Source organism: Eubalaena glacialis, chromosome 20 (genome assembly GCF_028564815.1).
Source record: "Eubalaena glacialis isolate mEubGla1 chromosome 20, mEubGla1.1.hap2.+ XY, whole genome shotgun sequence".
Classification (NCBI taxonomy): domain Eukaryota; kingdom Metazoa; phylum Chordata; class Mammalia; order Artiodactyla; family Balaenidae; genus Eubalaena; species Eubalaena glacialis.
The window spans coordinates 26,963,414-26,989,523 of NC_083735.1; the positions used below are offsets into that span (position 1 = coordinate 26,963,414).

General features: G+C 40.7%; 2 protein-coding genes and 1 non-coding gene across 4 annotated transcripts; 2 read left to right on the forward strand and 1 right to left on the reverse strand.

Moving 5' to 3' along the window:
- On the forward strand, nucleotides 1-11,943 carry MAK16 (MAK16 homolog). Its single transcript, XM_061177306.1, has 10 exons — nucleotides 1-334; nucleotides 2,668-2,717; nucleotides 2,810-2,919; nucleotides 3,021-3,085; nucleotides 3,272-3,423; nucleotides 4,169-4,223; nucleotides 7,455-7,529; nucleotides 8,263-8,376; nucleotides 9,135-9,200; nucleotides 9,362-11,943. The coding sequence occupies exons 1-10, from the start codon at nucleotides 320-322 to the stop codon at nucleotides 9,554-9,556; spliced, it is 897 nt and encodes a 298-aa protein (XP_061033289.1). The 5' UTR covers nucleotides 1-319; the 3' UTR covers nucleotides 9,557-11,943.
- Nucleotides 10,010-25,227, reverse strand: TTI2 (TELO2 interacting protein 2). Of its 2 annotated transcripts, none has more exons than XM_061177305.1 (7): nucleotides 24,222-25,227; nucleotides 22,960-23,146; nucleotides 22,351-22,443; nucleotides 13,204-13,391; nucleotides 12,982-13,125; nucleotides 11,124-11,286; nucleotides 10,010-10,203 (listed from the first exon to the last, which is right to left on the reverse strand). In XM_061177305.1, exons 1-7 carry the CDS (start codon nucleotides 24,866-24,868, stop codon nucleotides 10,099-10,101), a joined length of 1,527 nt encoding a protein of 508 aa, XP_061033288.1. In that variant the 5' UTR covers nucleotides 24,869-25,227; the 3' UTR covers nucleotides 10,010-10,098. The 2 variants fall into 2 exon arrangements, with proteins under 2 accessions (XP_061033288.1, XP_061033287.1); XM_061177304.1 differs by having other exon boundaries at nucleotides 22,345-22,443.
- Nucleotides 25,228-25,598: 371 nt separating this feature from the next.
- On the forward strand, nucleotides 25,599-25,702 carry LOC133081514 (small nucleolar RNA U13). Its single transcript, XR_009698850.1, has one exon. It is a non-coding gene; the product is annotated as a small nucleolar RNA U13 (small nucleolar RNA).
- The last annotated feature ends 408 nt before the right edge of the window (nucleotides 25,703-26,110 follow it).

Sequence of the window (26,110 nt, forward strand, 5' to 3'; positions counted from 1 at the left end):
GCGCTCTCGGCCTCCGCCCTTCGAAATGCCGCCGGCTCCTGCGCGGGCTCCACGGGCCCTTAGCCGGGTTTACAGTCCCAAGGGGAGCCGGGGACAAGACCTAAGCGGTACGAGCGCGCGGTGACAGTCCGGTGGCGGCGGTGACCTGACGGCGGGTGCGGAAGTTAGACCGTCAAAGGGCGCTGCGCAAAGCCCCTCGCAGACCTCCGAACTCAGAACTCTCGCGAGGCGAGACTGGGCTTCCCGGAAGTGATTCTCCGGAAGCAGCATGGTTGCTTCCCTGTCCTGGCCAGGCTGAGCCCGCTGAACCGCTGACAAGATGCAGTCAGATGATGTGAGTCCTCTTGCGCTGCCACCCGGGTTTTATGAAGTGTGTGTCGCTCGCTTTAGGAGACTCAGAAGCCAGCTACTCAGCTGGCCCATTAGCGTCGGGTGGCTCCGGAAGCGAGGCTTCCGGAGCCCTGATTTCCGAGCCTGGGGCTCTCACGTGTCTACCCGGGCCCTTCGGGGTTAAGGGGTCAGGACACCGCCACCTCAACCCCCAGGGTCGGTGTATCCAGTCCTTGGTGCCTAGCAAGGAAGGACTTTGCGTATGGTCCCCTGGGGACTCGGGAGGCGGCGGGGGTGGGTGGCGGCCTGGGGGACGGTACGGTGAAGCTTAGACACCAAATTTAAGCATCTTTTTCAACCACGTGCACGGTACTTTTCAGCCTGCTTTTCCTGTGTTAGGTTTTTTTTTTTTTTACATTTGCTCCACTCTCTGCCCGCGTCAAAATTTTGGAAGCATCCTAGATTTATTCGTTTAGTTATTTGTATGAGATATACTCAAGCGCCTACAGTGTGCCAAGGGTAATTACTGGAGATTTGGTTGTTATTAAGGCAAAAGACCTCTATTTTACTGGAGCTCTGGCTGGGGAGACAGTAAACACGTGAACAAATTAAATACAGTTGAACCGTCTAATACTACTATGAAAGAAACATCGGGGTGATGAAGTAGAGAGTGATGAGGACAGACCACTTCGGATAGGGCTGATTAGGGAAGGTTTCTCTGAATAGAAGGTATCTGAGGCGAGATCTAAAAGATGAGAAGGAACCGCCACTGGGGGCTGAGGGAAAAGCAATCAATCTGGGCAGTAAGAACGGTAAAGTACAAAGATCTGGAGGTAAGAGAGAAGGAATGTGGTAAAGGACATTAGTGTGACTGTGTTATAGAAATCAAGGGAAGAAAGGTAGGCAGTGAAGTTGGATATCTGTGCAGGACAAGATCATGTAGAGTCTTGGAGGAGGTGTTTTAAGGCTTATTTTAAATGAGAAGTGACATCTGATTTACGTTTGTGAAAATGTCTCTAGTTTTGCGAAAGGCTTTTGAAGGAGGGAAAGAATGAAAGCAAGGAGACTAGAGCATGATGAAAGTAGCTTCAACTAAGGTGGGAGTGGTCATGAAATGGATGAATTAGAGATCTGTTTTATCATTATAACCGGCAAGACTTGGTTATGGATGAAATGAAGAAGGGAAAAATTAAGGGATTTTTGGATTTGAACAAACCATTCCGTGGTGGTTTTATTTATGGAGGTGGGGAAGACTAGGGAAGGAACCCAGTATTCTTTTGAGAGGTGTGGAATTGAGAGCTCCATTTGGACCTGTGAATGTGTTTGATGCCTTTTAGACATTCAAGTGGAGATGTCAAGTAAGCAGCTGCATGTATATACAAATCTGGTACTCAGAAGAGAAGTCTGACCAGGAGATGACAGTTTGGGAGTCATCAACCTGGAGATGATATTTAAAGCCACAAACCAGAATTAGCTCCTACTTCTCCAGTTTCATTTCCTCTTACCTGTTTCCCGCCATCCCCTGCCAAACACACATCCTGTAAAATTCCAAAAATGTTGTTCCATTCTTTAACGCTTCTTTGTGTTTTTCCCTTTAACTACTTTAGAGCCTTTCCCAGTTCCTCAAGGCAGCTCACTCAAAGGCTCTCATGCTGTTACACACCTCTACTGTGGCATTTAGATTGCTGCTTTGTGATGCTTTGTTTACATCTCTTTTTCTGTAGCTAGAAAGAAAAAACTTTTTAAGGATTGTACCTTCCTTCATTCAGCATGTGCCTGAGTGCCTCCTGTGTGTCAGGACTTTGAAATGTCAGTGTCTTACATAAGTATTAAGTGTACAATAAATGCTGAATGAATATAGAGCATACGAGTTAGTGGAGGATAGCAACAGAGTATCTTCCTTTTCAATGAGATAAAATCATGGTATGTGTGGTACGTATATCCAAAAATCTAGTAGTGTGTGACAACGATGCATAATGAACACATTAAGTTAAAAAAAAGTCACTACTATATATATAATCTCATGTCGTTTAAAATATACATGTAGGCATGCTAGTTGGTATAATATACAAATTAAAATACTACGAAATTGTATCTCTGGGCAGTAAGGTTATGGTTATCGCTAATTTGTATTTACTTTTCCTACAAGAATCTGTTATTTGTGTAAAAAAAACAAATAAATCAGACTATTTTACAAAGCATTTCTTTGTCCTCTCATTCTTCAAAGACTCGTTTCCTCAGTAAAGCAGGGTGCTGCCCTAGCGCATTGTTCTCTTGGATTAATATGGCATCTGTTAGGTAAGAGCAATTGAAATGGGTTCCTACTTTGTCTTGCAGGTTATCTGGGATACACTAGGAAACAAGCAATTTTGTTCCTTCAAAATAAGGTGAGTCTAGATTTTCAACTTGGATATAGATTCCGTCAGTTGCCCTCTTGGCATCCCATCTTATAATCTTTGCTCTTTTCCTCTCATTCTAGAACCAAGACTCAGAGTTTTTGCAGAAATGAATACAGCCTGACTGGACTGTGTAATCGGTCGTCCTGTCCCCTGGCAAACAGTCAGTATGCCACTATCAAAGAAGAGAAAGGTAACTCCTCGGTTTTAACTTCCAAGAGAAGTACTCAACAGCTTTTAAAAGGATATTCTTTAGTCTCTCCGTAAATAATAATAAAACTATTTATCCTGCAGGACAGTGCTACTTGTATATGAAGGTTATAGAACGAGCAGCTTTCCCTAGGCGTCTCTGGGAACGGGTAAGACTTAGGACATAAAATCATGACGACCATTGATCAAGAGCAAAAAGGCCACATGCTTTTCTCACTTCCTTGACCACATCTACCTTAAATTCTTGGAGCCATCCTTATTAGGCCCCATAAGTGTCGTTAACAGTGAAGACTTAATATTACCCTTGCCCTTCAAGCTTCCCTTCTGTTTAACAGGTCCGGCTTCATAAAAACTATGAGAAAGCACTGGAGCAAATAGATGAAAATCTGATTTACTGGCCCCGTTTCATTCGACACAAATGTAAGCAGAGATTCACCAAGATCACCCAGTACCTAATTCGAATTCGAAAACTTACACTAAAGCGACAGTAAGTACTGATCGTTCATTTATTTGTTTTTAAATTACCTTTCCATGCATCTTATTATGAAGCTGAGATATTGTGAAACCTCTAGTAATGTTGTCTGTTAAGTTCAACTTTGGGTAATTTTTTATGACATGCTAAGCAGCAGCAGCTTTACCACAGATTAAAGTTGTGCCCTTTAATTTTGCAGGATTTTAAAAACAGTAGAGTACAACTTGATTATCAGCTTCAGAAAATTGTCTTTATAACCCTGAGGGAATCCTAAAATTAGGGAGTTGAAAATGATCTAAAAAATGTGAAATGGAGTGTAAGAACTTTACTCTGGGTTCACTGAAAACTTATTTTTTAAAGTGATATGAAATCCACAGAATTAATTGCATGCCGTCTTTAAGGAGTGATAGGCCCTAATTCATTGTGACCTGCAGAGAAAGCTAGAGATGTCAATCTTCTGTAGAAAATTATTTTTTCTTAGCTTGCGGAAGCATCAATCTTTAGCATTGTAAACACCCTCAGGAGTTTCAGGATGCCTAAAGAAACAAAAACAGCCACGTATATGAACAATGTCAAATATATGTAAAAATGCCTGACTTTTTATAGCATTAACTATCTAGAAAATTTTATGTAACTTGCTATATTTAGCTGAGCCCTACAAAATCAATTCCAATCCTTTTTTTTTCTTCTATCTTTTTTTTTAAAGGAACGTGTAGAACATGTACTTGGGGTTTCTGATCACGTGTTTTATTTCCCATAGGAGGAAACTTGTTCCTTTGAGTAAGAAGGTGGAACGGAGGGAAAAAAGAAGAGAGGTAACTTATTCTGATAATCGTAGGTTCTGTATTTTCATTGAGGGTAGGGCTGTGTAGTCAGGGCTCATGAGAACGATTCAGTCACTGCTGTCTGTGAACTGTTCGGGCCCTAGGTTTTGGACAACAGCATTAGTTGCATACGCTATCTGATATTCCATATCTGAAGATTATGACTTTCAGGGCAGGTTAAAATGTGGGTACTTTGGGGGTGTGTGTAACGGAGAACAGAAAAAATACCTTAAATAGAGATCCACAACTCCTTGTCTGAAATTCTTGAGGTCAGATTTAGAATTCTGGTATGTTGCCCATCTTATGTTTTACATATTAGCCTCAGCCGGTTTTGAGCATTCTCACTAAACACACTAGTAGTTGTGCAGTGAAATACAACAGTGTTTCACTAGATGAATCCACACTAGATGGAATTTAAAAAATGTTTTTTTAAGGAGCCTCATGTCGGTTCAGGTCATACTAGGCATCTAAACTGGGTTTTGGGGGTTCTGAAATTGCTGGTAGGGATTGACTGGGATTATCTGCTCCTTTGAAGTAAACGTGTCAGCTTTGTTAGTGAAGCAGTGAACAGTGCTGCCCATGGGAAATCTAGTCGGGAAATCCCCACTCCACCTCATGAGGCCTCACTCAGGCGGAGTATTCTTAACGCTCTTAAGACCCAGGCATTAGCTTTGCCTGACGAGTTCACATTTTCAGTCATTCTAGCTATTTGCTTTGCTTACCATCCTTCCACCAACAGACATTTACCTCATCATTTGTCATATCCTATCAAGGAATAGCTTTAATAATCTTGATGCTTTTGTTTCCATTAGTCACATAGAGTTCTGTATCTCAAACCTGTTATATCATTGGTCTCCAAACTTTTTTGGTGCCGAAACCCGGGATTGAATCTCCAAACTTTTTTGATCACTCACCCCATCAATAAAATTTTTGAACATATGCTCCCCCATATATTACTAGTAAATGTTATTATACATGTATATTTGCACTAATAGGTGTATTATAAGTAAAAGTTTGTGATGTAGTGAAGTGAAGGTTTGGTTCTCAGCAGTGTAAATTTGCCTTTAAGGGCTGTCATAAGTGATAGAGAGCTCAGAGACAGAGAGAAAGGAGGGCATTTTTGAGTGCCTGCATTTAGTACTTGCTGTTCATTTTTCATTCTCCACCACCAATTATGCAGACATTTTTGTTTAAATCTGGCTAGTGAGTTTTCATCCTCCCTGAGTCAAAACAGGCATTCTTGCAAACCTTTCAGAAGAAATTAAAATTTTCTATTTTTACCAAATAAGTTTGAAGCCCTCTGAAATAGATTTGGAAGATTTTTAAATGGGTTAGAAAATTCCATTTCCACATTTTTTAAGTGTGTGATTGCAGTTTTTATAGAAGACACATGTTTTCAGCAATGTCACATATAGATGTCATCACTTTTTAAAATGTTCTAGCCACAGAACAAGTTTTTTTTGGAAAAACAATTCTTTCAAACTCACTGTTAAAATATTGCCTTTCCTTTGAAAGAACAGAGTGAGTGTATTTATTTTTTAAAACTTCTGCTACAGGGGCTTCCCTGGTGGCGCAGTGGTTAAGAATCCGCCTGCCAATGCAGGGGACACGGGTTCGAACCCTGGTCCGGGAAGATCCCACATGCAGCGGAGCAACTAAGCCCGTGCGCCACAACTACTGAGCCTGTGCTTTAGAGCCTGCGAGCCACAACTACTAAGCCCGCGTGCCACAATTACTGAAGCCCGTGCTCTGCAACAAGAGAAGCCACTGCAATGAGAAGCCCGCGCACTGCAATGAAGAGTAGCCCCCGCTCACCACAAATAGAGAAAGCCCACGTGCAGCAACGAAGACCCAACACAGCCAAAAATAAATAAATTAAATTTAAAAAAAAAACAAAAAAAAAACTTCTGCTACACTACATACTGCTGACAGCCATCTGTCATCTTAGAAAAGGTTGACAAATCTGGAACATTTTTCTTTTTGTGAAAAATGCATGGTTCTTTAAGTTCTACAACTCTTTTTAAAGTACTAAACCATTAAATAACCAGCATACATCTTTAAAACTACTCCCTATCTTATTGCAAAGTATTCAGTATCATCTATAAATCCACTTAACCAAGCAAGTAGCTATAGGCTGCAATAATCTGAATAAAGGAGACCACCACTTTCAAACTCTTTGTGCAGTATTTTTTCCCTTGCCATATCTTGCTCACTGTAATGTGACACACAACTATTTCCTTTATGGACAGAGTCAAGGTAGCTATGTCAGTATGCATAAAAATGTGTAATAGTTAATATCTTAAAGAAAAAATATACAAAAAAGTTTTGAATATTTGCTTGCTACATCGCAGCGGATCACCCCTGAGGTGTAAGCACCCGCTTTAGAGAAAAACGTAGATCACAGTAACCTTCTAACTGCTCTGTGCGCTCCCAGTCTCCCTGCATTGTAATTGATCCTGTGCACTGTTCATCCTAACATAGCTTCAGTGTGTGACACTAACTTTCTCTATGATTTTTACTCTCAAATTAATGCACAGTCTTTGGCAAGAAAGGTAGATTGAGGTTACATTTTTATGTTTTGTTTGTGTAAAGGTTGATACCATGTATCATTTCCTACAAAAGACCACTGAAGAGATTTTTTGATCTACTTTCTATCACATGGAATCTAACATGGTTTTAGAAAACGTAAATGGGTGAAGGTCTCTGTTTCCTTTTCGCAGCTTTTATGGAGTCTGCTTCAGGACTTCTAATTTTCTGAGACACTTAAATGTATGTAGACCTACTTGCTTTGTGTATCTGTCAAAGGCTTTGTAGAATTTAATTTAGAAATCTATTCGTAAGGGACCTCCCTGGTGGCGCAGTGGTTAAGACTCCATGTTCCCAATGCAGGGGGCCCAGGTTCGATCCCTGGTCCAGGAACTAGATCCCACACGCATGCCACAACTATGGAGCCCACGAGCCGCAACTAAGACCCAGTGCAACCAAATAAATAAATTAAAAAAAAATAAAAATAAATGATCAAACTATTAAAAAAAATCTATTCATAAAACCATAGGAATTTTTAAAAAGATATATATATCTGGTTGGACAGGCAGAAGTTCCTATTACAGTAAGAGGGAAAAGGGGATTACATGTTTCACATAAAAACTTGATTTCTCCCACTTCTGCAGGCTGAAAAATGAGTCTAATGAAGTAAATGGGTTTGCTCTTTTTCTCTTATAGGAAAAGGCATTAATAGCTGCTCAGCTGGACAACGCCATCGAAAAGGAATTGCTGGAGAGACTGAAACAAGATACGGTGAGAAAGCTAGGAACTTTGGGGTACAGATTTTATTTTTTAGGTGGTAATAGGCTAGGAAATGTAGGAATAGTGGGAAATGTGTTTTACTTTTAAAGATGCTAGAAAGATCTTCACCTTGATTTTATTACTGGAATGAAATAAGTATCATACAGGCCCTGGCTTCCTCATTTTAGTTCCTTGATCAAGCACATAAAATACTTTAGTTACCCTTGATACTTCAGTAGAGAGACCTTTCCTTTTTGCCATTATTCCCAACTCCTCCTCCCAGACACAGCGATTCCAGATCTCTCTATAAAAGCCACACAGTGTTGATCCTCCTGCCTAGTCATCCTAGTCTTTTAAGGTTCTTTAAAATGAGTTTTTATTGTCTTTTGAAAAATTAGTGTCATTTACAGAAACAACATGAATAAAATTTACTTTTTCCTTACTATTTCCCCTTTATCAGCAAAATTACATTTGTTCCAATCCATGGGTTTTATAGGCTATTAAGTTTTAAGTGATCTGGTATCCATCCTTCATGGAAGGTGCCTGTTTGGTATTAATCGCTGATTATTTAAATGTCAAATACGGGTTTTTGAAAGACACTGCTGGCTCTAGGCCTGAAAATAATATAGTAATATTACTAATTATTCTTGTTTAATCACTGAGGAAAATAATACACTTGTTGGACAGTGGACTTCAAGCATAAGATCCAAATGTGGTTAAAGCTGACCCACTTTATGTTCTTTAGTATGGCGACATCTACAACTTCCCCATCCATGCCTTCGACAAGGCCCTGGAACAGCAGGAGGCAGACAGTGACTCTTCAGTTGCTGAGGAAAAAGATGATGAAGAAGATGAAGAAGTAAGCTTTGTGTTTTTGCTTTGTCAAGCAGTAATCTATGGGATGAGATCTATTTTTATGTAATTGAGAGAGAATATCATTTTCATTTCCCTAACCCAAAATAGATATTTGGTTACTTTTTCCTATCATTTTTGATTAATTTGGTTCAGTAGTGGCTGCTTTGTTCTCCAGGTTCAGCCAACAAACTATTTATGCATTGACAATTTGATCTTATTTATTAGCATTCTAAAATTTTTCCTGCAAGATGACAAATGAAGGGTCCTTATTAGCTGAGGGAATATAACATTAAGGAACCTACTGAAATTTACAAAGGGCTTAATTTTACTGTTAATATAGGAGAAGTACTTAAATGATAGTATTTTTAGGTAAAGGGCAAATTTAACAAGTAGATTCACAATAGACTCACACAGGTACACAGGTGTAACTTTTCCTAGTAGTAAACTATTTTTTAATATTTGAAATTAATAGTTTTCATTGAATGTGCAAAGAATTGTTTGTTCTTATACTGTATATTGATTTTAACCATTTAAAATTAGGATGTTTTATCTCTAATGATTTAAATCAGGCATGAGAATTGATATCCCTAAAGTGTTTTAAATTCAGAAGTATTAAACTTGGAAATAAGTTGATTTTGGTTGCCTAGTAAGTAGACTCTCATTCTGTTTATGTTATTGATACACTTATCAAAGAATAAAACCAGATGTCTAAGCTGAATTTTCATTATGTATCTTGAACATAACAGTTACATTTTATTTTAGGATGTGGGAAAAAGAGAGTTTGTGGAAGATGATGAAGTTGATGAGAGTGACATAAGTGATTTTGAGGTGAGGTTCATGGGTAAAAATCTGTCCTTTGGCTTCAGACAAAAAAGAGGAAGGGGAGTTCTGGTCACACAGAGCAGATAAATTCTCTAGTTTTAGTTCTAAATAGGCAGTTTGGGGAATGAATCTAGTGTCTTTCCTATTTTTTTCCCTCCCCATATTAGGACATGGATAAACTGGACGCTAGCGGTGATGAAGATCAGGATGATAAATCCTCCAGTGAGGAAGAAGAAAAGGCCGTTGACACTAAACACAATGGCAAAGCACCCTTGAAAGGACCTTTGAGGAGGAAAAAAGCATATGTAGAGATAGAGTACGAGCTGGAGACAGAGCCCGAGGCCAAGGCCAAAACCACGTGATTTCCCTTCAGACGTTTATAAACAGGACTGGACATTTTGAACCTCTTCCCTTTTTTAATCTTAAACACATACACACTTCTGGGTTATGCTCTTTATCTTGTTTTTAACACAATATTTGTGTTTTTAATATTTATGCTACTTCTGTGGGGCAAAAAATCTGGGAGGGAGTGGAGAAAAGCCTAAATTGTGAACAGAGTATTTTTATAGCATTGTTACATGTGCTGAAGTAACAGCTTGAGCCCAAGAAACGTAACAGATGAGTTTGTGGGTGTAAATATTTCTAAATTTTAAATGCTACCCACCCGTTTCCTTGGTATCCTCCCCCTGCATTCCTCCCCCTCCCCCCTTTATTTAGAAATGTCCAGACTTCAATTTTTTCATGTTCTCTTTTCCCTACTTCTATGGGAGTAAAAAGGAAAGAAGGAAAAAGAAGATCTAAGTTATAATGTTTAATATAAATATACCTTTTTCCTGAAATAATTCCATTTAAAACAACTGGAACAGAAAGAAAATCTTTTCTCTTCAGGAAAGTAATACAAGTCTTAAGTTGCATCGTAGGGATCGCCTTCAGAAACCTGCTGCACTCTTCGGATATAGTTCCCCACCTTACTGTCTTCACAGCTTTGGGGGATTTTAGCCAGGAGACCCTGAAACATCAAACCAAATAGTCTTTGTTTTTTGTTTGTTTGTTTGTTTGAGATGTTTTCCTTTTACCTTGGTTGTTCTTTCTTGGTACAATACTCAAAGAAGGGAAGGACGGATGACACTAGGGCACAGTTCACAGAACAGGTGTAACTTTAGAAACGGAAATATCCTACTGGAGCACAAAGAAGCAGCTTACTACCAGTCAGGGTGAATCAGATTAAATCTAGGGCTTGAAAAGTGCCCAAGATTAAAAAGCCAAGATGAAATAATTTGAATAAACCATGCTACCCCTAAATATTTTTAGGATATGAATTTCTTTTCATGCTGCCTTATAACTTTCAATTGAAGATTTCTATATGGGGTAAGAAATGAGACAATAATTTATAAATTATGTATACGTGGACACACAGCTATTATATGCTATGGCTTTGAGAAGTTAACGTCTGTGGAATATGAGACCAAAGGAAGAATTCCCACATGGATAAATAAGCATGTGGAAAACACAGTTGCCTCTGAAAAAGTGGAAACATTTCTGGTAACTGAATTACTTATTCTACCTAAATTATTACTCCTTGGTGGTTTATAGCCCACTATTTCAACCTTTTTTTTTCATTCAGACCACTAGAACAGAACTTAAATTTTACAAATTCTTGATCATGATCCTTTTGCCCATTCTCTGTCCTGGCTCCAGAAATATCCACTGATCCTCTTGCCTTTTGGTCTAAACAGTTCTGAATAGCTTTAAAGGAAGAATAAGGTATTAATCAAACTCCATTGAAGGCTAGAAGGCTCAGAGGTAGAGACGCGAACCCCCCAAGTTCATTTACAGACTTGGTCAGGCACGTAAATGTAAATTAGAATCACAGGAATTACCTGAGGATGAAGAAGCCTATCTGAAACCAAGTCGCAGACTGTCCCTTACCTTCACCTGTCCTTGAGAGCAGCGGTCCAGGAGAATCAGGCAGTCTGTGGCCTCTTCTAACAAGGCGCTCTTAACAGATTCGGGTGTGAGGCTTGAATCCTTTGCTACATCACATATCAGTTTCAAGAGAGCCTTCAGTAAGACCACAAGTCTACAGGGAACTCTGGAATCAAGAAGAAAAATGATGTTCAGACTCCGAATCAGGATATTAAAATTGAAAGAGACTTCAAAGGCCATCTAGTAGAAAACCCTCATTTCATAAATGAAGGAACTGAAGTCAAAATTTAAGACCACAGAGCTGGAAGCAGAACTAGAGACCAGACTCCAGATTTCTGAACTTTAAGGCCCTTGTTTTTTTCTACAGCACGCTGCCCATACACACTGACATTCTGGCCTGCCCAGGAATACCTAGTTTCCCTCCAGAAGCATGGTCCTACCGTAAGGAAACAGCCCCTCCTGGAAAGGGAGAACTGGGACCTCCCTTACCAGGGGCCTATACTTTTGACCAGAGAACAGGAAATGGCCCATAGTTCTTTAGCTTTGATGCGGTCTTAGGCCTGGAGATTAAAAATACAGTGAGGGAAATAAGCTTGGCTTTTGAGACTTGTCAATTTGAGTTTTCTGTCACTATATTTCTAGATCCTAGATTACCACCAGTTAGGCCCAGTCTATTTACTTCTACGTAGTGTTTCTAAAAGTTTTTATGATAATGATTACACAAAATTGTAAATGCACTTAATGCCACTGAATTGTACACTTTAAAATGGTAAATTTTATGTATTTTTTGACCACAATAAAAAAAAAAACTAAAAAGCCTTAAGGAAGCTGAAAAATAATTTAACTTGTAGTGTGGAAATATAAATAAACTATATTTGTGGGCAGAAATGTGACTGGGAGAAGAAAAGTTTGCATCCCCCATCTTGATCTAAAAAACATCAAGTGGTTTCCTGTAACTTGTGTGCTGCTCAGCCCTCCACCTGTCATCACTCAACACACAACTTGCTGTTTCCTACTCCCCAGGCCCCGCCCCCTCCATAATTGACATTCACTTTCTGACCTCTACATTTGCTTGCTGACCTCTTCTACTTGGACAGTATTAGTCTGATTCAATTTCATTCATGCATCTATTCCAGTCACTTTAAAAATATCTGTGTACTTAATACCAGGTTGTGAGTAAGTTGTGGAGCTCTCAGTGCACTAAAGGGGTCAGTCTTCCATCCTCCTGGGGCTTCTAGTTCAGCAGAGGAGAAAGACAGTCAGCAAATAAATGCAACCTCGTTACAAATGTGACTGTGGGGTACATTATGAGGAGATGAGAGAATACGGCTCAGAACTGAGACACACACGTGTTGCTGAGGCACTGGACTCTCGCTGAATTAAACACTGTTATTTCATGCAAGAGAGCCTTCTGCAGACCCAACATGTTTGGGTTCCAGCTTGCTGTTCGGGACACCTACCTCGAGCCAGAGTTGGAATGCTAAGCAAATATATCCCAGATCAGTATTCTGATCACCACAGATGTTCAGTGATGTGCTGTGAGCGCTCCATTCTCAATCAGATTTAAGAAACATTAGGGTGAACAAAGTTAAGTATGTCTACTGTAGCACTGCTAAATGGCCTTTAAAATTCTAATATGCATTATAAATCCAGAGAAATGTACACCTGAAGGAACGGACTATATTATATCTTCAATGCCACCTTCACAGTTCAAAATCCAATTGGTATGGAAAAACAGGAGGTATTCAAATATATGGCACGTCCTTAATACTTTGTACTGAATGTACATCTGGGCAAGTTCTGAAGGGAGTATCGGCTGAGTTTTGCCCCTCTTAGCACACCTGTCTGCTGGCTGTCATACCTGGGCCAAGTATACTGCATGAGAAGTTTTAGGGCTTCCAGTATCTTCAATCTAGCCTCCTCCTCGGGTCCATCATAAACCTCCAGATAACCAATGATGACTCGCTCCAGCCTCTTCAAGTGCCGGACAGTTAAGATCCCCAACCTAAAAATGGCAGAGAAAATGTGACTCCAAAGAGTGAAGTTGAGGAGTATGGCCACGCCCAGCTGCCCTGGGACTCACCTCTTCACAAAAGCCGGTAGGTTTCTTGCGTAAGTCCTGCGTAACAGAAGGCGGTGCTCGGGCTCCATGTGCATCAGGATCAGCTGCAGGACCTCGTCACAGTGTGTGGTGGGTCGGGCTGCATCTCCCTTCCAGTGCAGGGCTTTCTCCAGGATGGGGAATAAATCCAGCAGACACAGGAGCACAGCCTAGGAGGAAGTAATAGGAACTGTAGTAAACTAATTTGTATTCACAACACTCAGATTTTTCTAGCAACTTCCACTAATCTACCATCCTTGGGGTCCATGTCATAGAATTCTAAAACTGTCTAGTAATAAGTTTAATGTATGTTACTTTACATTTTCAAACTTTTTTTTACATTCTTTTATCTCCATCGGACCGTCTCAAGTTAATACCTTCTCCTCAGGACGATTCTTTGCTAATCTATAAAATTGGAAGAATAGCAGAGCTAAGACTTTAATCCAAAACTTAGGAGTCTAAGTCTGTCAGTAAATTCCTGAGTCTACGTGATATTCACAAGTATTTACAATAAAACCACTCCCAAACAGAATCTCAGATGATCCTATTTGTAGCCACTTTGACAGCCCTATCTGAAATTTCAGTGTCTAGGCACTCCCTTTTAGCTATCCCAGGATCTTTGTTTTTTCTTTTACATCTTTTTTCCTTTTTTTTTTTTTTTTTTAAATCACCGGCTCAAGAGCCCTAACACCTTTCTAGCCGTTAGCACAGCCTGTGTTCTCAAAACCAAAAACAGGATTTAAAAAAGAAAGGTGACAGGCTGAGGTGGGAGGAGGGAGACTAGGCATAAAATAAGAAACAAGGTAATTTCGACCTCTGATTTTATATAACTTGTTTCTTCTGTCTTCAGAATGTTCTCTGCACACCCCCCATAGCTGAAACTTTTTTTTTTAACATCTTTACTGCAGTATAATTGCTTTATATTGTTGTGTTAGTTGCTGCTGTATAATAAAGTGAATCAGCTATACATATACATATATCCCCATATCTCCTCCCTCTTGCATCTCCCTCCCACCCTCCCTATCCCACCCCTCTAGGTGGTCACAAAGCACCAAGCTGATCTCCCTGTGCTATGCAGCTGCTTCCCACTAGCTTTCTATTTTACATTTGGTAATGTATATATGTCCATGCCACTCTCTCACTTCATCCCAGCTTACCCTTCCCCCTCCCCATGTCCTCAAGTCCATTCTCTACGTCTGCGTCTTTATTGCTGTCCTGTCCCTAGGTTCTTCAGAACCTTTTTTCTTTTTTAGATTCCATATATATGTGTTAGCATATGGTATTTGTTTCACTCTTTCTGACTCACTTCACTCTGTATGACAGACTCTAGGTCCATCCACCTCACTACAAAAAACTCAATTTAGTTTCTTTTTATGGCTGAGTAATATTCCATTGTATATATGTGCCACATCATCTTTATCCATTCATCTGTCGATGGACACTTAGGTTGCTTCCATGCCCTAGCTATTGTAAATAGAGCTGCAATGAACATTGTGGTACATGACTCTTTTTGAATTATGGTTTTCTCAGGGTATATGCCCTATAGTGGGATTGCTGGGTCGTATGGTAGTTCTATTTTTAGTTTTTTAAGGAACCTCCACACTGTTCTCCACAGTGGCTGTATCAATTTACATTCCCACCAACAGTGCAAGAGGGTTCCCTTTTCTCCACACCCTCTCCAGCATTTATTGTTTGTAGATTTTTTGATAATTGCCATTCTGACTGGTGTGAGGTGATATCTCATTGTAGTTTTGATTTGCATTTCTCTAATGATTAGCGATGTTGAGTATCCTTTCATGTGTTTGTTGGCAATCTGTATATCTTCTTTGGAGAAATGTCTGTTTAGGTCTTCTGCCCATTTTGGATTGGGTTGTTTGTTTTTTGCATATTGAGCTGCATGAGCTGCTTGTATATTTTGGAGATAAATCCTTTGTCAGTTGCTTCATTTGCAAATATTTTTTCCCATCCTGAGGGTTGTCTTTTCGTCGTCTTTATGGTTTCCTTTGCTCTGCAAAAGCTTTTAAGTTTCATTAGGTCCCATTTGTTTATTTTTGTTTTTATTTCCATTTCTCTAGGAGGTGGGTCAAAAAGGATCTTGCTGTGATTTATGTCATATAGAGTGTTCTACCTATGGTTTCCTCTAAGAGTTTTATAGTGTCTGGCCTTACCTTTAGGTCTTTCATCCATTTTGAGTTTATTTTTGTGTATGGTGTTAGGAAGTGTTCTAATTTCATTCTTTTACATGTAGCTGTCCAGCTTTCCCAGCACCACTTATTGAAGAGGCTGTCTTTTCTCCATTGTATATTCTTGCCTCCTTTATCAAACATAAGGTGACCATATGTGTGTGGGTATATCTCTGGGCTTTCTATCCTGTTCCATTGATCTAGATTTCTGTTTTTGTGCCAGTACCATACTGTCTTGATTACTGTAGCTCTGTAGTATGCTCTGAAGTCAGGGAGCCTGATTCCTCCAGCTCCGTTTTTCTTTCTCAAGATTGCTTTGGCTATTCGGGGGCTTTTGTGTTTCCATACAAATTGTGAATTTTTTTGTTCTAGTTCTGTGAAAAATGCCATTAATAGTTTAATAGGTATTGCATTGAATCTGTAGATTGCTTTGGGTAGTATAGTCATTTTCACAATGCTGATTCTTCCAATTCAAGAACATGGTATATCTCTCCATCTGTTTGTATCATCTTTAATTTCTTTCATCAGTGTCTTATAGTTTTCTGCATACAAGTCTTTTGTCTCCTTAGGTAGGTTTATTCCTAGGTATTTTATTCTTTTTGTTGCAATGGTAAATGGGAGTGTTTCCTTAATTTATCTTTCAAATTTTTCATCATTAGTGTATAGGAATGCAAGAGATTTCTGTGCATTGATTTTGTATCCTGCTACTTTACCAAATTCATTATTAGCTCTAGTAGTTTTCTGGTAGCATCTTTAGGATCCTCTGTGTATAGTATCATGTCATCTGCAAACAGTGACAGTTTTACTTCTTTTCCAATTTGGATTCCTTTTATTTCTTTTTCTTCTCTGATTGCTGTGGTTAAAACTTCCAAAACTATGTTGAATAATAGTGGTGAGAGTGGATAACCTTGTCTTGTTCCTGATCTTAGAGGAAATGGTTTCAGTTTTTCACCATTGAGAACGATGTTGGCTGTGAGTTTGTCATATATGGCCTTTATTATGTTGAGGTAAGTTCCCTCTATGCCTACTTTCTGGAGGGTTATCATAAATGGGAGATGAATTTTGTCAAAAGCTTTTTCTGCATCTATTGAGATGATATGGTTTTTCTCCTTCAATTTGTCAATATGATTTATCACATTGATTGATTTGCATGTATTGACAAATCCTTGCATTCCTGGGATAAACCCCACTTGATCATGGCGTATGATCCTTTTAATGTGCTGTTGGATTCTGTTTGCTCGTATTTTATTGAGGTTTTCTGCATCTGTGTTCATCAGTGATATTGGCCTGTAGTTTTCTTTTTTTGTGACATCTTTGTCTGGTTTTGGTATCAGGATGATGGTGGCCTCGTAGAATGAGTTTGGGAGTGTTCCTCCCTCTGCTAAATTTTGGAAGAGTTTGAGAAGGGTAAGTGTTAGCTCTTCTCTAAATGTTTGATAGAATTCGCCTGTGAAGCCATCTGGTCCTGGGCTTTTGTTTGTTGGAAGATTTTTAATCACAGTCTCATTCCAGTGCTTGTGATTGGTCTGTTTATATTTTCTGTTTCTTCCTGGTTCAGTCTCAGAAGGTTGCGCTTTTCTAAGAATTTGTCCATTTCTTCCAGGTTGTCCATTTTATTGGCATATAGTTGCTTGTAGTAAATCTCATGATCCTTTGTATTTCTGCAGTGTCAGTTGTCACTTCTCCTTTTTCATTTCTAATTCTATTGATTTGAGTCTTCTCCCTTTTTTTCTTGATGAGTCTGGCTAATGGTTTATCAATTTTGTTTATCTTCTCAAAGAACCAGCTTTTAGTTTTATTGATCTTTGCTATCGTTTCCTGCATTTCTTTTTCATTTATTTCTGATCTGATCTTTATGATTTCTTTCCTTCTGCTAACTTTGGGTTTTTTGTTCTTCTTTCTCTAATTGCTTTAGGTGTAAGGTTAGGTTGTTTGAGATTTTTCTTGTTTCTTGAGGTAGGACTGTATTGCTATAAACTTCCCTCTTAGCACTGCTTTTGCTGCATCCCATGGGTTCTGAGTCGTTGTGTTTTCATTGTCATTTGTTCCTAGGTATTTTTTGGTTTCTCTTTGATTTCTTCAGTAATCTCTTGGTTATTTAGTAATGTATTGTTTAGCTTCCATGTGTTTGTATTTTTTACAGATTTTTTCCTGTAATTGATATCTAGTCTCATAGTGTTGTGGTCGGAAAAGATACTTGATACGATTTCAATTTTCTTAAATTTACCAAGGCTTGATTTCTGACCCAAGATATGATCTATCCTGGAGAATGTTCCATGAGCACCTGAGAAGAAAATGTATTCTGTTGTTTCTGGATGGAATGTCCTATAAATATCAATTAAGTCCATCTTGCTTAATGTATCATTTAAAGCTTGTGTTTCCTTATTTATTTTCACTTTGGATGATCTGTCCATTGGTGAAAGTGGGGTGTTAAAGTCCCCTACTATGATTGTGTTACTGTCGATTTCCCCTTTTATGGCTGTTAGCATTTGCCTTATGTATCGAGGTGCTCCTATGTTAGGTGCATAAATATTTACAATTGTTATATCTTCTTCTTGGGTTGATCCCTTGATCATTATGCAGTGTCCTTCTTTGTCTCTTGTAATAATCTTTATTTTAAAGTCTATTTTGTCTGATATGAGAATTGCTACTCCAGCTTTCTTTTGATTTCCATTTGCATGGAATATCTTTTTCCATCCCCTCACTTTCAGTCTGTATGTGTCCCTAGGTCTGAAGTGGGTCTCTTGTAGACAGCATATATATGGGTCTTGTTTTTGTATCCATTCAGCCAGTCTATGTCTTTTGGTTGGAGCATTTAATCCATATACATTTAAGGTAGTTATCGATATGTATGTTCCTATTACCATTTTCTTAATTGTTTTGGGTTTGTTATTGTAGGTCTTTTCCTTCTCTTGTGTTTCCTGCCTAGAGAAGTTCCTTTAGCATTTGTTGTAAAGCTGGTTTGGTGGTGCTGAATTCTCCTAGCTTTTGCTTGTCTGTAAAAGTTTTTATTTCTCCATTGAACCTGAATGAGATCCTTGCTGGGTAATCTTGGTTGTAGGTTTTTCCCTTTCATCACTTTCAATATGTCCTGCCACTCCCTTCTGGCTTGCAGTTTCTGCTGAAAGATCAGCTGTTAACGTTATGGGGATTCCCTTTTATGTTATTTATTTTTTTTCCCTTGCTGCTTTTAATATTTTTTCTTTGTATTTAATTTTTGATAGTTTGATTAATATGTGTCTTGGCATGTTTCTCCTTGGATTTATCCTGTATGGGACTCTCTGTGCTTCCTGGACTTGACTATTTCCTTTTCCATATTAGGGAAGTTTTAAACTATTATCTCTTCAAATATTTTCTCAGTCCTTTTTTTTTCTCTTCTTCTTCTGGGACCCCTATAATTCGAATGTTGGTGCGTTTAATATTGTCCCAGAGGTCTCTGAGACTGTCCTCAATTCTTTTCATTCTGTTTTCTTTATTCTGCTCTGTGGTATTTATTTCCACTAATTTATTTTCCAGGTTACTTATCCTTTCTTCTGCCTCAGTTATTCTGTTATTGATTCCTTCTAGAGAATTTTTCATTTCATTTGTTGTGTTGTTCATCATTGTTTGTTTGCTCTTTAGTTCTTCTAGGTCCTTGTTAAATGTTTCTTGTATTTTCTCCATTCTGTTTCCAAGATTTTGGATCATCTTTACTATCATTACTCTGAATTCTTTTTCAGGTAGACTGCCTATTTTGTCTTCATTTGTTTGGTCTGGTGGGTTTTTACCTTGCTCTTTCATCTGCTGTGTATTTCTCTGTCTTCTCATTTTGCTTAACTTACTGTGTTTGGGGTCTCCTTTTCGCAGGCTGCAGGTTCATAGTTCCCGTTGTTTTTTGTGTCTGCCCCCAGTGGCTAAGGTTGGTTCAGTGGGTTGTGTAGGCTTTCTGGTGGAGAGGACTGGTGCCTGTGTTCTGGTGGATGAGGCTGGATCTTGTCTTTCTGGTGGGCAGGACTGCATCCAGTGGTGTGTTTTGAAGTGGCTGTGATCTTAGTATGATTTTAGGCTGCCTCTCTGCTAATGGGTGCGGTTGTGTTCCTGTCTTGCTAGTTGTTTGGCATGGGGTGTCCAGCACTGTAGCTTGCTGGTTGTTGAGTGGAGCTTGGTCTTAGCGTTGAGACGGAGATCTCTGGGAGAGCTCTCCCCGACTGATATTACATGGGGCCAGGAGGTCTCTGGTGGTCCAATGTCCTAAACTCGCCTCTCCCACCTCAGAGGCACAGGCCTGACACCCCGCCGGAGCACCAAGACCCTGTCAGCCACATGGCTCAGAAGAAAAGGGAGAAAAAAAAATAAAGAAAGAAGGAAAAATAAAATAAAATAAAGTTATTAAAATAAAAAATTTTTTAAATTGTTAAAAATAAAAAAAAAGAAAGAAAGAAAGAAGAGAGCAACCAAACCAAAAAACAAATCCACCAATGATAACAAGCATTAAAAACTATACAAAAAAAAAAAAAGAAAAAACAGACAGACAGAACCCTAGGATAAATGGTAAAAGCAAAGCTATACAGACAAAATCACACAGAGAAGCATACACAAACACACTCAGAAAAAGAGAAAAAGGAAAAAAGTATACATATATGTATATATTTCTTAAAAAAAGGAAGAGAGTAACCAAATCAATAAACAAATCCAGCAATGATAATACACTCTAAATACTAAACTAAGATAAACATAAAACCAGAGACAAATTAGATGCAGAAAGCAAACCCCAAGTCTACAGTTGCTCCCAAAGTCCACCACCTCAATTTTGGGATGATTTGTTGTCTATTCAGGTATTCCACAGATGCAGGTACTTCGAGTTGATTGTGGAGATTTAATCCACTGCTCCTGAGGCTGCTGGGAGAGATTTCCCTTTCTCTTCTTTGTTCGCACAGCTCCCGGGGTTCAGCTTTGGATTTGTCCCTGTCTCTGCATGTAGGTCGCCTGAAGGCATCTGTTCTTCACTCAGACGGGACAGGGTTAAAGGAGCATCTTATTCGGGGGCTCTGGCTCACTCAGGCCAGGGGGAGGGAGGGGTATGGATGCGGGGCGAACCTGCGGCAGCAGAGGCCAGCACGACGTTGCAACAGCCTGGGGCTCGCTGTGTGTTCTCCCAGGGAAGTTGTCCCTGGATCACGGGACCCTGGCAGTGGTGGGCTGCACAGGCTCCTGGGAGGGGAGGTGTGGATAGTGACCTGTGCTTGCACACAGGCTTCTTGGTGGCAGCAGCAGCAGCCTTAGCGTCTCATGTCTGTGTCTGGGGTCCGCGCTGATAGCCGCGGCTCGCACCCATCTCTGGAGCTCGTTTAGGCGGTGCTCTGAATCCCCTCTCCTCGCGCACCCCGAAACAATGGTCTCTTGCCTCTTAGGCAGGTCCAGACTTTCTCCCGGACTCCCTCCCGGCTAGCTGTGGCGCACTAGGCCCCTTCAGGCTGTGTTCACGCAGCCAACCCCAGTCCTCTCCCTGGGATCCGACCGAAGGCCGAGCCTCAGCTCCCAGCCCCCGCCCGCCCCAGCTGGTGGGCAGACAAGCCTCTCGGGCTGGTGAGTGCTGGTCGGCACCGATCCTCTGTGCGGGAATCTCTCCGCTTTGCCCTCCACACCCCTGTGGCTGCGCTCTCCTCCGTGGATCCGAAGCTTCCCTCCCGCCACCCGCAGTCTCCACCCGCGAAGGGGCTTCCTAGTGTGTGGAAACCTTTCCTCCTTCACAGCTCCCTCCCACTGGTGCAGGTCCTGTCCCTATTCTTTTGTCTCTTGTTTTTCTTTTCTCTTTTGCCCTACCCAGGTACGTGGGGAGTTTCTTGCCTTTTGGGAGGTCTGAGGTCTTCTGCCAGCGTTCAGTAGGTGTTCTGTAGGAGTTGTTCCACATGTAGATGTATTTCTGATGTATTTGTGGGGAGGAAGGTGATCTCCACGTCTTACTCTTCCGCCAGCTTGAAGGTCTCTTCACAGCAGATGCTGTGCACCGCAGCCTGCCCAGGACCCTATCGTTTACATCTGTCCTGGTGTGATTCCAAACACCATGCCTGAAATTCTTATTCATCCTTTATAAGCAAATATCACCTCCTTACCCGATCCTCTTAAAACCACCCCAATACCACCAAACCTCGTTAGCTGCCTACTGTTCAACACCCACTGCACTTTACAGAAACCTTTTAATAGATTTATTACTCTGTACTGTATTTACATATACAGTATATATATTTGCATAAATGTCTCTCCAAAGGATTTCTTAAAAGTCAGAAACCCTGTCCGACTCATTCATTCTTGGAACCTACAGTGGTTACTGGCACACAGTAGGTACTCAATGTCTACTGGATGAAAGAATAAATGACACAAAAAACCCAACATACAAGGCGTTCCCAGAGTGTGTGTTGATATAAAAGCAGCCCAGAAGGAAGGACACTTAAATTAATAAAAATGGAACTTTTTTGGGAGTTCCTGGTCAGCCCAGTGGTTAGGACTAGGTGCTTCCACTGCAGGGGGCTCGGGTTCAATCCCTGGTTGGGGAACTAATATCCTGAAAGCTGTGTGGCCAAAAAGAGAAAAAAAAGAAAAAGGAAAGAAAAAAAAAGAACCCATCTCTCTTTTGCTCATAAATAGGTGAGACTAAACAAAGTTAAAAATAAAAAATAGAACTTTTTCAGACATAAAGCTGCCCCCAAGTGATATATAATTGACCCAGATGAAGACAGAACACTGGCTTTTCTGTGGAGACTCAGGAATGTGGATGCCTCTTGGTACTGAGACATTTTCACTAGTCATTTGCTACCCCCATATTTTCAACTTGTCAATGGCTCTCAGTTATCATCTTTACCTTCCAAGAAGAGAAAAATGTGTACCAACTATTCTTATTCACATAGTGCCACCTTCTACTCAAATTTGAGAGCTCAGACTCAGAGTTATGAACAAATCTTACCATTACCTGAATGAGGTGGTGCTCCCGTGTGTACAGGTGGTTGAAAAGGGCATGGTATAGGACTTGGGCCCTGTTGTACTGCAGCAAATCAGCAGCTGGCTGCAATCAAACAAATTACCCAATTAAAAGCTTCCCAAGGTTGGCAAAATGTTGATAATTTTTGAGATTGAACATGGTACATGGGATTCATTATACCACTCTCTCTACTTCTGTGTATATTTTAAAAGATCCATAATACACAGTTTAAAAAAAAAAAAGCAGTTTCCTTGAGTAATAGCTTGCACATTTGGGTATAATCCCTTTCAGCTTCTGAATTTTTTGTTCCTTGAAAGTCAGTTGTTAATGACTCAAAGTCTGGTTCTTCAGTTTGACGATGGTCTATGTTTCTTATATACATCACCTATGAAATACAACCTACTAGGTTGGCAGAGGAAAATACAGAGAGAAAAATATAAATTAGTGAATTGAGAGTCACATGACAGCATTAAAAGAAAGCCAGTTAATAAAAGATATAAACATAGGCAACAGTAGAGCAGTGATGTCATGAACGAGGAATGGCCATGATGACTCAGCCGGCGCCATCGGTACAGATGACAGAGAACGGAGGCCACTTACCACATTTAGCACAATGTGATGGAGGCAGTGGACACCCAGGATTTTGTTCTCGGTTTGATAGTCATCTGAGATGAGCAATGATGGGGGAAGTACCCTTTCCAGATGTTGGCTCAGCCAGGGTCGAGTGACCTTTTGCAGAGTCCATGAGAAAACATGTTTGGTGGCTGGGTTATTCTTCCAGGAGTCCCTAAATGGAAATGTGAAACCACATTAAGTGACATGGTGTCCAGTTCAAGCTAAATGTATTTTCTTGTACTTGAAAAAAAATACATCCCACATAAGATAACTCTTGATGTTAACAACATACACTTTTAAGATTTAGATCAAAATAACTTACAGAACTTACACTAAATACATTTATCACCCAGGGCTCTGGGTCTAAAGAATATCCGATGAAAAGTAGCCAGTTATAACCACAGCTATGTAAAGAATCTGTGGTGATGGTGGTGGTTACAGGGAGAAAGTGTTGAAAAGGGAGAGAGGAGGAAAGGAAATGTCTTCAGTATCACTATTATTATTATTATTACCACATGGGAGCAAATGAATCAATATTCAAACAGCAATTTATAGCTTATGAAGTGAGTTTACAACATTACTCAACCAATCTTCAAATACGGTGTAACAGGTAGTGTTATCTTTATATTGCAAATAATGAAACTGGTCCTATTCAGAAGTAATAAAAAGAAGCACCAGACGTCCTCAAAACTAAGCCTTTTACCTCCACGTTCCTGGTAAAAAGACAGTTATGTACTCACTTTTTTCTCATCGCTCCAGGGTCACAAACACAAATGTACAAAGTAGCGAGTGGAAACTCACAGAAAATACTTTAGCTAACAGCAATCTAAAGGACTTTTATTTTTTCATCCTTTCATGCTTCCATATCTAATAACTAGCGATGAGTTTCAAGATCCCTAAGTTTAAATTCAAACCGTAAGTTTAAATCTTCTCGAAGTTTAAATCTTCTCCGAATCGATTCCCCAACCCCACCTAACTGAAGAAAGTTAAGTCTAAATGAATGGGACAGAACTTCCAATTTCAGGGCAGTTGTCAGGACTGGAAAAAGCACTAGAAAATCAAGCCTGAAGACCTGGGTTCTAATGTCGAACTTGCCACTACCGAGTTAATGTCATCACAATCACAACCGTTCTGGGCTTACACCACCTTTATGTCGCTGATGCAGAAACAAGACTCCTTTGAGCTCTAACCTTCTAAAACATTAGGCTGAAGCTTAAGTCGGTGGCCCTTACGGCAGGAGTACTCACTTATTCAAATCGGGTTTGAGAAGCCCCATGACCGCAGTAAATCTCCCTTTCTCATCTTCATTTTCTCCGTGGAGGAATCCAGCCACAGAACCACACTCAGTAACCTGAAGCAGTAAGGCGAGCACCTGTCCAGCGACGCCCTGAGATTTTGGGCTGGTCCACGGTTGCTCCAAGTTGTGTGTGACGGCAAAAATATAGATGGGTCCTGCCAAGTGACGGAGGCCTGCCTTCCATGCAGGGCAAAGCAAGGAATTCTTAGCGGTCTCAACTTTCCTCAACAGCTTAAGGAAGAGTAACCCAACTGCTGCCGCTTTCTCGGCCACTTCGGAGTGACGATCACTTCCCCCTTCCGGCCCCTCGGGAGGAGCTGCGTACTTCCCCAGGGCTTTTGCCACCTGCCCCAGCATCTCGGGCATTCCACGGAGCGAGGTGTCACTCCCCTCAAATAACTGATCACATTCTTTGGCTTCTAGTAGAGCACTGAGGTCCCGAAGAGCTGCATTTCTGGCCTTGCCCCGTCGGGATTCCTGGCCGGCAAACTGGTGCAAGATCTGGGAGAAGGCCTGTCCGAGGGCGGAGGAAGGCCACCGTCCAGGAAAGGAAGAGCCCTCCCGGGGTGGGGATTCCCGAGAGCCGTGAGGCTCCATGCCTCAGACCGAGGACGAGGATGGAGGCGGGCGGGGATCCGCTAAAGAGGGAAGGAAAGATAACTCCGGGGCTGGGATTCTCTCAAAGAACAGAACTAAAATCAAATAAAACGGCGAGACGTCTTGGAGGACCGAGGGCGAGTCTAGCCCGCAGAAAAGTAAAGGTATAAAGGAAAAGATGCGGGAAAGGGGGTTCTCTGGGAGTAACAGAATCTCAGATTCCCAACAGTGGAGGGGAGAAATTACTCTTGCCTCTCTGAAGACTCAAACAAACAAACAAACAAACAATCCCAAAGAGCCTAAGAAATAAATCTCTAAGGCGTGACACTAACACGGCCGCCGTTACCTGCAGCCTTTCCCGCACGCCTGCGCCTAACAGTATCCGATTTAGCAAACGTTATTGCCGCAAAGCACAAGGCTAGCTTCCGCCATTACCGCGGCTACGCTCCGTCATTTCACGACATACTACCGTAAAGCAATAGCGACCCGGGTTCAGGAGAGGGTGGAGCTATGGAGAGTATATTTGCATGGATAATAGCCGCATCGCTATTTTGTTTCTGTTTTCACTTACTGAGGTAGAAACAAAAGAAATATCAGGCAATATCGGTGATCGTGATAAAATATACAGGATTTTTTATATCAAGTCTAAGTAAATATGCACTACATTTGTCACCCTTACTGTAAAGTTAGTGGGTCGTACCCGGGGCTCCTTAACCGACCAGTCACGTTGATCCTTTTGTAGTTCATAAACATGATGATTGGGTGTTCACGCGCTTGTGTGACATGTGCCTCCTTCCAACCTTGTTACGACTGTGGCACATTACCCGTCTGAACTGAACTAGGAAGGATCATTTTAACTTTGCGATGGTATAGGTACCGTTTGATCGCTGATAGTAGTTATTTTTTTGTGTCTAATACGTGATTGCAAAGTGTCTTTGTCGAGTTCTGCGTTGGCTTTGGTTTTTATTCTTCGGCTAGCTTTTTATCGTTGATTGCCGTAGGCTTTTAAAAAGAAAAAAGCGTAAGTCGCTGGGAAGCGAGGAGTTTAAAAATTGTCTGCGACGACGGGGGTTTAGCTAGAAACGCTGCTAATCGGGGTGCGGCTTAGGTTCGCCCGCGGGTGTGGATGTGTGATGCTCCCCGCGTGTGTCCTGGCGGCTCTCGGGGCGGGGTCGGCACTTGTAAGTGGTAGGGGTGGGGGGAGCGGGAGGAGCCAAGGGCCCCGTGCGAGTCCTTGTCTTG